This window comes from Oxyura jamaicensis, chromosome 1, assembly GCF_011077185.1.
Source record: "Oxyura jamaicensis isolate SHBP4307 breed ruddy duck chromosome 1, BPBGC_Ojam_1.0, whole genome shotgun sequence".
Lineage (NCBI taxonomy): Eukaryota > Metazoa > Chordata > Aves > Anseriformes > Anatidae > Oxyura > Oxyura jamaicensis.
The window spans coordinates 193,643,607-193,656,320 of NC_048893.1; the positions used below are offsets into that span (position 1 = coordinate 193,643,607).

At 43.9% G+C, this 12,714-nt stretch overlaps 2 protein-coding genes across 5 annotated transcripts; both read right to left on the reverse strand.

The window, feature by feature from the left end:
• Positions 1–1,765: 1,765 nt before the first annotated feature.
• Positions 1,766–8,318, reverse strand: C1H11orf97 (chromosome 1 C11orf97 homolog). 2 transcript variants are annotated; one of them, XM_035328573.1, is made up of 4 exons: positions 8,220–8,318; positions 7,459–7,563; positions 4,019–4,144; positions 1,766–2,802 (listed from the first exon to the last, which is right to left on the reverse strand). In XM_035328573.1, exons 1-4 carry the CDS (start codon positions 8,308–8,310, stop codon positions 2,798–2,800), a joined length of 327 nt encoding a protein of 108 aa, XP_035184464.1. In that variant the 5' UTR covers positions 8,311–8,318; the 3' UTR covers positions 1,766–2,797. The 2 variants fall into 2 exon arrangements, with proteins under 2 accessions (XP_035184464.1, XP_035184459.1); XM_035328568.1 differs by lacking the exon at positions 1,766–2,802 and having other exon boundaries at positions 2,828–4,144.
• Positions 8,319–10,031: 1,713 nt separating this feature from the next.
• ANKRD49 (ankyrin repeat domain 49) lies at positions 10,032–12,672 on the reverse strand. 3 transcript variants are annotated; one of them, XM_035328590.1, is made up of 3 exons: positions 12,611–12,672; positions 11,812–12,097; positions 10,032–10,999 (listed from the first exon to the last, which is right to left on the reverse strand). In XM_035328590.1, exons 2-3 carry the CDS (start codon positions 12,082–12,084, stop codon positions 10,541–10,543), a joined length of 732 nt encoding a protein of 243 aa, XP_035184481.1. In that variant the 5' UTR covers positions 12,085–12,097; positions 12,611–12,672; the 3' UTR covers positions 10,032–10,540. The 3 variants fall into 3 exon arrangements, with proteins under 3 accessions (XP_035184481.1, XP_035184472.1, XP_035184491.1); XM_035328581.1 differs by having other exon boundaries at positions 12,515–12,655; XM_035328600.1 differs by lacking the exon at positions 12,611–12,672 and adding an exon at positions 12,429–12,495.
• Between the last annotated feature and the right edge of the window lie 42 nt (positions 12,673–12,714).

A 12,714-nucleotide genomic window follows, 5' to 3' on the forward strand; every position in this document is an offset into this window, starting at 1 on the left:
CATCAGTTAATTTTTTCCATTATACAAAACAGTTTCCTCCTTCAAAAAGATAGTAGCACTTGTTATCTTATTGCAGGATGGATGTCTGGTAGGAATTCTGACAATGAAAACTGTAGTGTGCTAAGTATTACTAATTTGGAAAAGAATGTGCTAGGCTTATTTTATAAATGTGGCATAGACTGATCATTAATTTAGATTGCTAAATGTAAAGACAGAAAATATCATGCTCACCAGCCTCGTTTGATTGTGGGTCATCATCTCCCTCCCCTGTTACTTCTGAATATAGCTCTCCCTAGGTTGGCCAGCCTGCTGGCAATCGTTACTGTGTAGTCCTTGTATTATCACAGCACTTAAGAAACAATCATGGATCCTTTTAGGTTCTGTACAAACAGAGCTACTGCCTCACTTGTTGAGCTGGATCTCATCTCTTAGCGGTTCTTAGACCTCAAACAGCTCTCGCAGCATTTCCTCAGTGACATCCCTTAATCACAGAATCACAGAATTGTAGGGATTGGAAGAGACCTCGAAAGATCATCGGGTCCAACCCCCCTGCCAAAGCAGGTTCCTCAGAGCAGGCTGCCCAGGTAGGTGTCCAGACGGGCCTTGAATATCTCCAGAGGAGACTCCACAACCTCCCTGGGCAGCCTGTCCCAGTGCTCCGTCACCCTCACCGTGAAGAAGTTTTTCTCATGTCGGTGTGGAACTTCCTGTGCTCCATCTTGCAGCCGTTGCCCCTTGTCTTATCCCCACAAACCACTGAGAAGAGGTTAGCTACATCCTTCTGTCTCCCACACCTCAGGTATTTATACACATTGATGAGATCCCCTCTCAGTCTCCTCTTCTCCAGGCTGAACAGACCCAGGTCTCTCAGCCTGTCCTCATAGGAAAGATGCTCCAGGCCCCGTATCATCTTTGTGGCCCTCTGCTGCACTCTTTCCAGGAGGTCCCTGTCTTTTTTGTACCAGGGAGCCCAGAACTGGACACAGTACTCCAGGTGACACCTGACCAGGGCAGAGTAGAGATGGAGGACCACCTCCCTCGACCTGCTGGCCACACTCCTTTTAATGCACGCCAGGATCCCATTAGCCCTCTTGGCCACCAGGGCACACTGCTGGCTCATGGTCAACCTGTCGTCCACCAGGACCCCCATGTCCTTCTCCTCAGAGCTCCTCTCCAGCAGGTCGTCCCCCAGCCTGTACTGATACTTCCAGTTGTTTCCTCTCAGGTGCAGGACTCTACACTTGCTCTTATTAAATATCATTTGGTTTCTTCCTGCCCATCTCTCCATCTGGTCCAGGTCTTGCTGAATGGCAGCACAGCCTTCTGGCGTGTCAGCCACTCCTCCCAGCTTTGTGTCGTCGGTGTACTTGCTGAGGGCAGACACTATTCCCTCATCAAGGTCGTCAATGAAGATGTTGAACAAGACCGGACCCAGCACCGCACCCTGGGGAACACCGCTAGTCACAGGCCTCCAGCCAGGCTCTGCTCCGCCAATCGCCACCATCGTTCTTATGACTATTTTCTGGACTTGTTCCAGCATGTCTCTAGAACTGGACACAGCCTTCCAGATTATCTCGCCAGTGCTGAGCAGAGAGAAGGATCACCTCCCTCAGGCTGGAGATTCACAGGCTGGAAGGCAGCTCATCTAGCAGGATGCCAATTCTGCCAAGCTGCTCTCTAGCCTGTAAATCTCCAGCTTGTAATGGTGCAGAGGATTATTCCTCCCCAGGTGCAGGATGTGGCATGTCTCTGGGTTGAAGTTCATGAAGTTCTTCTCTGCCCAGTTCTGCAGCCTGTTGAATTCCTTCCAAACAGTTGCACGCCCATCTGGTGTATCAAACACTCCTCTCCATTTTGTACTCTCCGCAAGCTTGCTGAGGGTGAATTCCATCCCGTTGTTCAGGTCACTAATGAAGATGTTAAAGAGAGTCAACCCCTGGGCTTCTCAGTTAGTGACTCTCCTCCAGCTGGATTTCATGCTCCTCATCACAACCTTGGGAGCCTGGCTGGTCACCAGTTTTCAATCCACCTCCTTACCCATTCATATAATCTGTAACTTCATCAGTTTGTCTGTGAGGATGTTGGAGCAGAGTGTCAAGAAGCTTTGTTAAAGTCAAAGAAAACAACATCACCTGCTCTCCCCTTGTCCACCACGCAAATCATCTTGTTGCAGAAGGGTATTGGGGTGGTTAAATACAATTTCCCCTTTGTAAATCATTGCTGGCTACTCCCACCCACCTTCTGTCCTTCCTATGTTTGGAAATGATGTCCAAAATTATTTGTTTCATCATCTGCCCAGGGACTGAGGGGAAAGCTAACCAGCTAGTAGGTGCCTGAGTCTCCTGTCCAGCCCTTCCCGAAGACAGAAGTGCCATTTCCTTCTGCCAGCCCTCCGGTACCTCTCCAACTCACCCATGACCTTTTGAAGCCATCTTTTGTCCTGCTTTTGTACAGTACCTAGAAGGATCTAGGACTGTTTCTGAAGTTCTGTGATAATGCAATAAATACCAGATGATGATCATTTGGTATTACCTCACAGTAATAACGGTTACAAGTGAGAGTTAAGTGACAGGTTGTTTCAGGTTCCAGGCTGCCTCCATCTTCTTTAACACTACGATAACTCTTACATAAATAGAGACATCACAGGCTTATTGATGTTAACATTTTATTAAATCAGGCTAGAAATTGAATCACAAACTCTTGGCCTAGAACTGCTGGGTTTATGCATAGATTCAGCATAAGGAATGTTAAGGCATCTCTTCAACTATGTATTATGATCTTCTGCTGGAACTTACAATCACTCTGCAACAGAGAAACCTATAAAAATGTCAAATTTCACAGTAGTACCTTCTTGTCATCAGAAACATTCTGTAGTTTTTGGATCATGACACCTTCACTAACGGAAATACGGCTCAGATTTGGCAACTACAACAGGTGAAAAAGCAGTGTGAAGCTATGTGAATAGAAACAACTATAAAGAGAAAATAATTCCCTATCCAACCAGAACTTCAAAATCTTATAAATACAGGTCTACATTTCCATACACGGTCATTTTAATGTTTGACACATCAAAACAGATTTGGAAGACTAATTTGTGCTAGTCAATCATTTATGGGCAAAAGCAGCTAATTTTTAAGGTGCCAGTATCTCCAGAGCTCAGATCAAGAGAGCAAGAAAGAGGTGCTGATATAAAACTCATGCAGCTAGCTGTATTTTTAAACTACTAGCCCCTGAGAACATGACAAGTAGCTTCATCTAATTGCCAATACGCTGAGTTCGTATATTCTGCAACCTTATGGCACTAATAATATTCTTATAAAGCTGACGAACTCTGCTTCCTCAGGGTTGGAAGCTCTCACTTCCTACTACAAAGTTAACACATTCCAGCAAAAAAGAGAAGATGGACGCATTGAGAAGACAGCTGAAAACTACCAGCTCATAGGGTACAGGTCCATTCCACAAAAGCCACATTCCAGCGACTGCAAAGGAAGAAATATGTGCCCCAGAGCACCAACTGCAAATGGCAATTTGCTATGCAAAAGCAGGCAAATGTGAAAATGCCTAAAATGGTACCTAGATCAATCTCCTTTCAGGAGACATGATGGAGAAGGGCTTTTCCAAGCATTTGAATTGATTAAGGCTGAATGTGAAGGGGAAGTAAGGCTCATTACCTACATGTAACCAACACTCACCACTCGTTCATAGGAAAGAAGCGATTATTCCCCACATTCACAGAAGGTTTCAGAATATTAAACAAGGTGAGTCAACACAGCAATCCTAAATAGGTTTCTTATGCAAAGATTTCAAGTCTGTTGGCTACTTAATAAAGGTGGGTTAGCCCTGCAGGAAGATGCCCAGCTGTGATTACTCTAAGGCCATATAGGTCATTTCATGGAAAAATAACATTGAGCAAAACAGATATGCAGTCCAGTGAGATATCTTTGAATTACAAAATAGTATTATCCTGCAACTTTAAAGTGAGGTGTTATAGCGAAAGTTTCTTATTGTTGGCTCTTACTTTTCATTCCTGCATGCCTTGAGTAGAACTGAGGCTGTAAGAGTAAACCATTTCTGTTCTGCAGTGCTGGTTTTAGGCCTCCAATGGAGAAATTCTTTTTCAGACTCCAAATTCCTTCCAGAGCCACTGTTAATAATTTGTTAAAACAATCCTGTTACAACTGATTAATTCAACTTGTTCTAGATGAATGTAACATTTACAAGACAGTCCCTTTGGTCAGTACAGTACAAACAGGGAGAACACTATCATCATCCTCCATAATTAATGAAAAATCAGACTGACATCTTCAGAGAGGAATTAGGACTGCTAAAGGTGTATGTCACTCCTTAGTGTCTGTGGAACAGCTTAGGACTACTAGGCTAACTGATGTAGCTGATCTATGATGTATAAGAAACAGCAGTAATACTTAAATGCAACCAGTTTATTGGTCATACTGGAATACCAAACGGCCTCATAAAAGTGATAGCAGAACAAAACAAAAAACTACTTTTTTGTTGTCTGTTATTTTGTAGAAAGGTTACAATTTACCAGTTGTCTAATTTATGTAAAACAGTAAGCTTACGAATCATCTAAACTGTAAATCAGTAACTCTCCAACCTGAGAGTTTTTAATCAAAGCCCTAGCCACTTGTGGAACATCTCTAATTCTCTAGATGTATACTAATGAAAAAGGAACCAGGCTCTTGCTGAGTAATTTGCACACCGACATCTAATTTAACTTATTATACATAGCATTATTACAGGAAGCGTAGCTTGTAACAATTGTGCTCTACATACCATTATACGCTGAACTTCTTATACACAGATTTTATACATTCCCCTGACAAATATTTTTGGTGGTTCTGTTTTATCTGAAGTACTTTAAGCCTTTGTAACATGCATTTAATTGAGAGGATCTCCAGAAATGATGAGAGTATATTCTGTAGCACCCACTCATATGATCAAATTGAAACCTTCCTATTTTGGCAGATGGATGCAGTCCAATATAGGTGTGTTAAGCTCTTAGTAACATCAGCCACAGGAGCTGATTGAGCAAACCAATGTTAACGTCTGCAACCCAGCTACTTGCCCAGGTTCCCTTTAGTCACTGGGCACAGAACAGGCACTTAGACAGCATGACTCATGCAAAGGTAGGTATCTAGGACAAGAATTGTGTTTTCAAAATGACTTTTTTTTCTCCATTTACTATAAACAGAGCTTACATAAGTAGTTCATTTGCCTTTGTGCTGTTATTGCCTAAGGAGCCTAACCAGAGAAATGCAATTGCAGGTTCAAGTGGTCTTTAAACCTGATACCAATTACATCACCTAACTTTTGTACAATTTCATCTGTGAATCCAATTGTCTGAAATTCATTTGAAGTAAATCCACACTTGGGCCTTAATCCCACAAAAGAGAAAACAGAAAAACTTTTTTTTTTTTCAAAATTTTCCAGATTTGGATATAAAGGCTAAATTACCCTTGCCACATTTGTGGAGGGTGTAATGATTAAGAAAGATAACGGCGGGCCTATTCCAACAAAACGCAGCTTAATGTAACAAAGGAATAGATTTTCTCTGTTGAAAAGAATGCAAGGCTACAGAACAACAATTGTATTATGGAGCAAACCATTAATTATATATTATATATTCAAAAGATGAAATACATATTCATGTGTTACAGATTTAGGAGTAACAGTTGGCAAATAGTTCAACATTCCTGTCTTAATGTTAGCTCTAGACGTTAGTAGAGAAGTAAAAATAAGTAGATGATTCTCTCTCTTTCTCTCCAGGCTACTAATGATACAAATACTGAAATAACATGACCAGATTTGGTATTTACATTTTAAAAGGGGAGGTAAAACATTGGTCAAGCCCCACCCAGCTTGGCCTTGAACACCTTCAGGGATGGGGCATCCACAGCTTCTCTGGGCAATCTGTGCCAGGGCCTCACCACCCTCTGAGCAGAGTTTCTTCCTTACATCTAATCTGCTCTCTTAGCTCTCTGCTCTTTTAGTTTAAATACATTAGTCCTTGCCCTATCACTACACCCCTGGACAAAAAGTCCTCCTACTAAGACTTTTCAGTCAATTTCCACCACACTGAAGCCTAAAGTATCCCCAAAAACTGAGGTTTTGCAGTCCCCTTAATTCATGTGTATGTTCTTTCTTGCTTTAAGAGGATACAGAATCACAGAACACCCCTTGCAGGTGGGGTTGCTAAGGGATTTTTCAACAGGAAGGTTCTTAAAAGCCCTACCAAAACATGAAGAGAGGCTGTGTCCAGACAGAAATATACTTACAAGCATACAGCTAGAGAAATGTTTTCTTCAAAGAAGTGAAAATACACAATATATGTAAATCCTAACTCGGCTCAAAAGAAGTATAAATTAGCTTCATTTAACAGTCACCTTTTCTACTTGTGTAGCCTGCAGTGAACGCTGTGTTATTAATCAGGCATGATTTTTTTAACACGCCAACCACTAGAACAAACTGATGAGGGAAGCTGTGCAATACCCAGCTTCATTCAGCGGACTTTACAGAGAGGCTCCTACTGAGGTACAGCAGCTTGACCAGTAGAGACAGTCAGACCTGGCAGTCAAACAGATAAGCTGTCCTATCCTTAAATATTGCAAATTTCTGAAAAAAAATAATTTTCTACAATTAAATTAATAAATCTTATGGCTGCAAGAGAGAACCACCACGACGTAAGTTATGTCCTACATGGGTCACATGGCTTTATACTCATTTCTGCATGATGACTAGCAAATGAGCTTGGACTAGGGCTGTTTACATAGAAAATATTTTAAATATGTATTAAAATGGAGAATCGAATTGATCTTTGTTAAATTGTTCCACCATTAGGCTTTTTCTGTTAAAAAATGCTAATTATTCCTATTCCGATTTTCTAATTTTTACCTCCAGTTCTCAGAATTAAGTTTCTTATCTAGACCAAACACCTTAGACTTCCATTTCCTCATTTGCCTACTATCGTCAAGTAGTTCCATAACCTTCAAACTGCCTGAACAGACTGATTTTTTAATTGCCTTCATTATTCTCCTGTCCTTTATTTAACCTTACTCATTCTTACCCCAACTTCTTCTTTTCAACACCAACTTCAGAACTGGATGAAGTATTCAAATAACTACAGCACCTCTTTCAAAGAAAGATGTAATAAACCTCCCTAGCACTTGGTATTTGTTACTGTTTTATTAAACTGATAGATCAAATTGAATTACATGTTCTCAATAATTATGTTCCTCAGAATTTCAGGAAAAAAAATGCAATTCTTCTATTTATAAATGTTCTCCAGATCATTACATAAATGTTCCATGCTGTTTTTTGTTTGTTTGTTTGTTTTTTGTGGGGTTGTTTGTTTTAATCAATCATTTTGCCAGTTTTCAAAATGCCTTCTGTTTCATTTGCCCTGACAAACACTTTTCATTTGCTTGTAAGGAGGATTACCTGCAGCTGGATGTTTAATGTGGTATTCTTCTTTCTGAAAATAAAGCTCTTCTTGAAGGATTTCTTTAACTCTCCTAGATGGCTCAACATACACAAATTTCTTCCCTGTTAGCAAAACATTACAAAAGAACCAGTTATTTTACCCATGCCTCCCACCCCAATGTCAATATGCTTTGCTGAATGTAATTTCATCCTGTCCTGTTCTACTTTTATCCTTCATACAGGTTAAGACAAATTTACAGACATAGTGTTCAGGCATGCCCAGCCCCAAAAGGGATTCCTCAGCGGGTACCGAAAAGGGGAGCACTGGAGGATACCAAGGGAGGTGAAATCCATGGCAGCGAACCAAGGCAACTGCCAGGAACCTGGGAGAAGGGGCGATGGGGTCCCTCCATGAGCAGCCCAAGTTGGAGCAGAGTGCTGCCGAGGGGAGCTGGAGGCAGCCCCCAAGATGTCCTTGCTGAAGGGGACACCTCACAGCAGGTTACCCCTAAAAGAAGGCAGCACCCAGCGGTGCAGGGCTGCGTGGGGCCGCCACGGAGGAAGCCTGGGGAGGGATGCGGCGCCTTGCTTCCCTCTCCCCACCCTCCAGGGCTTTCTGGAGACCCATGACAGGGCAGAATCCCTCAGGATGAAGCCGGAGCCCACCCCAGTGGTGCCCAGAGTAGCCGGGAAAGGGACCCTGAGACGGGGAAAGGGGCACGGAAGGGGCTGCCCGGGCGCAGCGGACGGTGAGGCAAGCCGGGGGCCGCCGCGCTCACAGGGCTGCCCGCCTCTCGCCGCCTCGCCGCGGTCATCGCTGCCCGTCTCCTCGGCCTCCTCCGCCGCCTGCTCGCCGCTCGCCGCCTTCATGGCCACCGTGCCCGGACGGGTGCGAGCCGCGCGGCTCCGTTGCCACAGGAGCGGGGACGGGCGGGGACGGGCGGGCTGTGCCCCGCCAGCGGCTGCCCGGCGCCATCTTGTGGCTGCCCCGCGCACCTGGCGGCGATGTTCTGTTCCGGGCTGTGCCGCCTCTTTCTTCCTTCTGTCACAGCGCCGGTGTGTTGTGGCCCTTCCACTTTGACCTAAAAAAGACCTTTGGCCTTTTATCTCCGGTTCTTTTTAGTAAAAAAAAATAATGGATGAGACCTCGGTGCAAAGACGCCGTGAGGTCGCTGTGACGAGACCCCGGGTTACCTCATGCCGCCACTGGGCACAGCGCAGGCTGTACGTGGTACATCGTTAAACATCACTCATGGGGACAGTCAGCGTTACATGCTGGTATGCACACGCATCTCTAGTGCTTTGTGTCCCTAAAAAGTGTTGCCACTGCTCTGCCTTTTAAAAGGATGTCACATCTTATGTCGCTCTTCACACTGTTAAAGACAGAAGGATGCAGCTTGACTGGGGGCAATGAAGCAGATCAACTTGTAGGAGCATTGGCTTGATATTAATAGCACTTTTTGTAAAATAAGGCATCTTGAAACTTAAATAGGACTGAGGTGGCATTTTGATTCCACTGATCTTGCTGCTATGTGCATGTTATGAAGAAGAGCAGTTGGCAGGTACCACAACAAGCAGAGTGCTACTGGATAGCAGCAGATGAGCATACCAGCAAGCTGTCCCACTCGCCCAGCAGGGAGATTTGACCTGTGACTGCTTTCTTGAAGCCAAAACTTTCCATACAGGTGGAAGTAAGAATCTGTAAGATAAAGCAATGTCTGCTTAAACCAATGCACAACATAATCTGTTTTTCCTTAGTGTGTTTCATAGTATATGCCTTTCACAAATATCCTGAAACCAAGCTTTCAAAATAATAAGCATTAAAAGTTACTTTGTACAATTCCTATTTCAAAGGCAGTTGTCTATTTTTTAACAGAAGTGCAAAACAGGGCTTCAAGAAAGCCAGGGTGATGGAGATGCCCTCCAAGGATGCTTGATCAGAGGACCAAATAAATGCCTCAGAGAACAAAGGCTGACATATTCCAGCCTTGCTGTTGCTGCTACAAGTGTGCTTCAGACCTGTTAGTGGTGTCTGGAAGGAGCTTGGGATCACTCAGTAAAGTGTCTGCACAGGACAAGATGTTTTCTTACAGCTGTCTTGTTAGAAGGGCTGAACTGTCAAACAGAAGAAGCAAATTACAATACCTCTTGTGAAAACAGAGCATTATTTACCATTTTTCCTGTTAGTTAAACCAAATAGCACTCAGTGCTAAGACTTGGTAGGAACACCTCAGGTAAAGAGTCCCAATCCTTCATTGTAAACCAGTGAGATTCTAGTTTGCATGATTGCAGAGAGAAGCTGCGCTCAAGTGTATTTTAACAGCCTCAAAATCTCGAAACCAACCAACCAACCCACACTCCCCCAACTTCAATTTGGTTAAATCATGGGAATAAAATCTGAGTTTGGGATCCAAAAGGTTTAACAGATTTGACTGGCTAGAATTAGCAATACTAGCTGTAACTAATGAGGCACAAGTCTGTTGGCTGTTCATCCTCAAATGGTTGAATTTCCTGGGAATAATTCTTTTGATTTATGAACAGGCAATCACACTGGTTATTGAGCTTTCAATTAAAAATACGACAATGAAATATGTAGGGTTGAGTGTTTTATTTTATAATAGGCCTTACAACAGATCACAGCATTTTGTGTATCACCCAAATAAGTTACATTCATACTGAGCTTTCATGCAATTTTTTAAAAAATTAAATTTCTGAAAAAATAATTTTCTCTTGAGCTGTAATAAATTTTGTATAACCAAGCCTGAATTCTTTCACATAAATAGTCCAGTTTTCCCTCTTGCTTTGACATTGTTTTGGACCAATCACAAAGCTCCCTTCAAATTTGCGCTAATTAAACAGACTCACTGAAATTACTGAAATCACTGAGACTTTCTGAATACCTTGATAACAGAAATAACATTTCAAAGCATGAGGGAAACCACTGAGTTGAGTTGCAGAAAGTAACCAGACTGAAGAACATCCAAGTATCTTAACTGGAAGCCTCGTTGCGAAGGGACAGACCACCACTGACAAGCATGCAGAACGCTGCGTGACAGACAAGAGGTAGGAAAACCCAGGTTCACAATTCTAACCACAACTTTTAAGGGGTCACAGCATTTATGCAGTCTTCTACTATTTCAAACAGGTAGTGATATACATCAGTCCTCCTAGCGATGTCGAGGGCAGTTTCATCCAGATTATTTTTCAGGTCTGCTTTCACATAGCGATTCATCAGCAGAAGCTCAAGGGTTTCTCTGCTGTTTTTGTTCCCTGCAGCAATATGCAATGGTGTCAGCAAGCCGTTTGTCTGGGCGTTGATGTCTGCGCCCTGCTGAAGTAGGAACGAGGCCACTTTTGTGTTGTTCCACTTGCACGCGCTGTGCAGGGGCGTCCAGCCATCCACCGTCTGCGCGTGAACATCCGCCCCTTGGGCAACCAATTCCCGTGCCATGTCCAAGTGCCCGCTGTAGGCAGCTCGATGGAGAGGAGTGTATTGGTCTTCATCACGGGCGTTAATGGGGGCCAGCTTCTCGGAAAGGAGCCTCCTCACTGTACTCAGCTATTAAAGTGAAACGGGTCATTTATTATAAATCTCTAAAAACAAGATGTATTGCTTCTGCTGTTCTACCAAACTTTAGATGTTTTAGGAAAAAGCAGTTTCTCTCTGTCTCAGGACTACGTAACACAAAATTAAGATGAAACCAGTTATGGTTACTTAAAATAAACAGAGATACAGCTCAGACTGGCACAAAAACACACAACCATGGTTTGCCCTGCCTAGCTTTGGGCATTTAGCTGCAGTGCCTCCCCATTCGCTGTGAAGAAACACATGCCTCCACAAAACTACATGTGGATCGTGTATGTATAACAAAGGCAATCAATAAAAATAAACGTACACATGGGTGTAATAAGCTACCTAACGGGAATCTCCATTTTATTCTTGGAAGTTAGGGGATACAAGTTTTTTTATTTTTTCAGTAAAGAGATAGGAAAACAGTCACACATTCTCTGTACAAGTAGCTTTGAAGAAAATAAAATTTCAGATATGCCCTCTCCACCCCAGTTAAGAGGCTTACTTGCCTTGAAGAAAGAGTCTGGCATGAATTTTGTTTATACAAGCTTAAAAACAGCGCTGTTATTTTAGCTTTGAACTACAATCAAAGTGTTTCTTCTGAAAGCTAATTGACCCAGAAATATTTTTGCGTGTGTGGACTAAAAAGCAAGCTGCTTTTCAGAGTGCCTTGCAAAACCTGATCAAGGTAGTTCAGACAGATAAAGGAGAATACAGGGAAGTTTTTGTTCGTGGAAGAAACTCTATACATCTATTCGGGCTAATAATCCTGTTGGTGATACACTGAATAAACGCCTTACCCGATTGTTTTCGGCTGCCCAGAGTAGCAGTTTCTCTGGATTTTTTTCCATCTTTTTTTCTTGCATTTCATACCATTCCTCGCTTCTCTCTTGTTCGTCATCTTCGTCATCCGACTGCCCTGACCAGCAGCTCTGCGTGCCCACAGGAATCAAGTGCCTGTGTGTTTCCAGCAGCTCCAGCTGGTTAAAGCTCTCCGTATACTCGGCTAGGTCATCGCTGTCATCATCTCCTTCATCGACGTCTTTTTCAGTGGTATGCTTGCTTTTACTCATTTTTAGTCAGCATCTGCAAGGAGCAGAGATATAATGATGTTTATAATACGTTATTTGTGCGCTAATTGAACTCCCCATTATACTCATGCTACAAAATGCCACATGATCCCATTCTAGAAGTTATACCATCTGCAGACAGCGCAGGACTGAGTGGGTATTTCATTACCTAAAGCCACAAGCATCTTATAAACACAAGATTTGGAGGAAACGCTTTATTTTGAAGAAGAGTTTCTGCTTCTCCCCAGAGCCAGCGCCGCCCCAGATGCCGCCATTTGCCGCCCCAGCCCTGCCTCCCGGCCACCACAGCCCTCCAGGGACAGCCCAGAGAGGGCCTCAACACCCACCCTAGCTCCTCGGAGGCTCGGTTGGAGCTTGCAGGAGCCCGTCCGAGTCCTCCTTCCCACCCCACCCCCGTCCTCCTCGTCCCTGCCCGAGAGCAGCGTCGCCAGCCTCAGCGCACAAGGCCGGGCAGGTCTCCCATCCACGCTCACCCCCCGCCCGGCCCCGCTTAGCTTCCCCCGCGCACCTGCCCCTCCCAGCACGGCCTCCTAGGGGGCGGGGCTACGCGCCCACCTGCGCGAGGAACCCTTCCGGTCCGGCGGGCGTGATTGAACGCCCGACCGACCAATC